Below are 2,760 nucleotides of genomic sequence, written 5' to 3' on the forward strand. Positions count from 1 at the left end.
AATCTTCTCATGTGATACTTATTTCCAAGTATATTACTTTTTGCTGGAATAAAATTCAAGGATTAAAAAATAAGCATTTGCTTTCATAACGTGACTACCTACCCGCTGATCAGCCATAAAAATATAATTGATTTTAAGATCACGGAAAAGCGAGGTTTAGAGTCCTATTTCCTTCATTAAATCCATTTTCCAACTGCTTTCTGGGTTCAAATAAATCATTGTTATTGCTGTAATATTTATTGATTGAAGTTTCCAGGCTTTCTCAGTATCGTCTCCCGTGAAAGTGCATTTTCAAACCAAATTATACTACTCGGCCATTTATTTACAGATAAATGTCTCACAAGGTTAGGGTAGACTATAAGAGTTACATCTTTTTTGCGTTGTGAGGGAGTGAGACCATTGATATTAACTCTATGTGTTGCTTTTCACTCTCACTAAGTCAGCTCTAGTAGCTTTATGGGGGGAATAAACTTTATACCTAATTGATTTGTAGTTTACTATTTATTTCACTACAGCTGTTTGGAAAAAGGGAACGATTCCTACCTCTGTTTCACAGGGAAAACACACTATAGACACAAAAGACGGGATCACGCATTTCTTTTCGCTTCCAAACTATGACATTTCACGCACTTCAGAGGTGCTGTCTTGTACTAAATTATTATTGGCTCACTAATACAGAGCAATGTTCATATTCTAACACGGTAACGAACGATAAATATTGGAAATATAATTGTGTATTTGAATGAAATAACGCAAATGGACTGTTTAAAACCATTTTTGTGCCAACATAATATTCTATTACCAAAAAAAACGCTACTTGTGCTTCAAAAGCACTGGTTTTGACCTTTTTGTGGAAGTTTTTCGTAGAAAAACAGAAATCTTTTTCTTTAATAAATACCAAATGGAAACACGTACTGGAATACTCTACAAACTATCTAATTGAGATGTTTAAAATAACTTAAAACATAGTCTTTGGTTTCGATTTGTGTGTGGACCTTATTTTAAAAGAAAACGAAAAACACTTTTTTAATACACTCAATCATATTGTTATTTTTGCTTCTCTTAAATTAAGAGTTGTTACGTTTAGTTTTTCTATGTGTATTTGTTGCACAACTATTTCGGGCCCTAAAACGTCGTGTTTGCTTTTCTTCAATGTCCTCAGACATATTTGATGTAAGTAGGTAGAAACTTTCAAAACAGGGTATCCAAACCCAACTTTTCTGTTATTGGCTGTGCGACCACAGATACAAAGATTCGTTACAGTATCCATATCAATGCTATTTCAACAGAGGTTGTTTCCCACTTATTAAAAGTTTTATTCACTTGACATCATAAGTTGGTTTAAAGATGGTTAGGAAGAGTGGGGCAATTTCAGGGCAACTCAAAACAGTTGAGCGACAGTAAAATATTTAAAAAAAAACCTTACAGTGCTACGTTCTCTAACGTAAAATTACAATTTTATCTCGGTATACCACAGCGTTATGTAATTTAAAAGACAAAATTTAAGATAATCACTATCCTAGTCGAATGTGTACCGCAGTTGCATTACTTTTAATCATGCATTTAATATGCTTTCTGTTTTGTTGCTGCTCGACATTCTACTGAGCCACCTTCCGTTTATCCACCAGTTTGATGTCGTGAAGCTGCAGATCGTTCTTCGACGTCGATGCAAACTTTATGACAGCCTGAGTCGTTACCTGTGGTACATGGCTCAGGTCGAGTCGTGTCAGAGCATCACATTTAGCAAGATGATCTAGCGATAGTTCCGTAATCAACTTGCAGCAACTCAGATCTAACTCGATAAGAGTTTTTATGGCGGCTGATGATGTTCCGATTTGGGCTATGGCAGCATCAGTAATTCGTTGACACGAAGAAATATCCAGGTGGGTCAGGCTGGGTAATCCCTGGGTAATGTATCGCAAAGCGACGTCCGATATATCCGTTCCGGCTAGTTTCAACATTTTGAGATTACGTAACCGGGACTTAGAATCAGCTAGACCTGGTCGGGAGTCCTTTGGAGGGGACAAAATTTCCCGTATGGCAGAATCGTTCAAACCAGCTACAAAACTCAAATCCAAAATCTGTAACGGTGGGCACATACAAGTGTGCAACCCAAGAACTGCCTGAAGGGGAGTTCCCTGAAGTGATAAATGCTTGAGACTAGGAATTCTAGAGATTAACCAGGTGACCTGACGTTTACCAAGGCTAATCCAATCCATAATCAAATGCTCAGGCTGCCTGCGAACAATGGCAGTCAGTAGACTAGCGGTTAGTTTGTACTCTGCACAGTTCATGCGTTTCCACAAGGCAGGATCTACGGATATATTGGACCACAGCTTGCAAACCAGCGAACACGTAACTAATGTTTCCGGTGGAAGATAACGAAATACTGCTAACAAGCATGTTTGATCCAGTGCATAATTACCCGCCTGTGAAAGACCTGACGAATGCACATGTGCCGGCCGTACCGGATAAACCGGTTTCTTCATGGTTTTTGTCGATGAACTATGAATCTGTTGGGCCAACTGTGTCCTCAAAGATGATTTTTTTCTTGGTAAACTTTGATTGTGCTCAGAAATCTCCACAGAATCCTGAACACTGCTACACATGCTATTTCCATCGTCACTTTTCCGTCGTTTTGGAACCATCACATGATTGCCACTATCCGGATGCTTCATTCCCATGCCACTGCTGTGCCCGGCCTCCGATATTTCTTCCTTTATCTCCATCTTTACTGGCACATTAGTACCAGCTATTCCC

At 38.6% G+C, this 2,760-nt stretch overlaps 1 protein-coding gene across 1 annotated transcript; it reads right to left on the minus strand.

Moving 5' to 3' along the window:
- Nucleotides 1-301: 301 nt before the first annotated feature.
- LOC129757661 (jmjC domain-containing histone demethylation protein 1-like) lies at nt 302-2,754 on the minus strand. Its single transcript, XM_055754944.1, has one exon. The coding sequence runs from the start codon at nt 2,727-2,729 to the stop codon at nt 1,599-1,601; it is 1,131 nt and encodes a 376-aa protein (XP_055610919.1). The 5' UTR covers nt 2,730-2,754; the 3' UTR covers nt 302-1,598.
- Between the last annotated feature and the right edge of the window lie 6 nt (nt 2,755-2,760).

This window comes from Uranotaenia lowii, chromosome 3 (genome assembly GCF_029784155.1).
Source record: "Uranotaenia lowii strain MFRU-FL chromosome 3, ASM2978415v1, whole genome shotgun sequence".
Classification (NCBI taxonomy): Eukaryota; Metazoa; Arthropoda; class Insecta; order Diptera; family Culicidae; genus Uranotaenia; species Uranotaenia lowii.

Excerpts from the sequence above, each read along its gene's own strand:
- LOC129757661 (XM_055754944.1), bottom strand. The coding sequence starts at position 2,729 with ATGGAGATAAAGGAAGAAATATCGGAGGCCGGGCACAGCAGTGGCATG.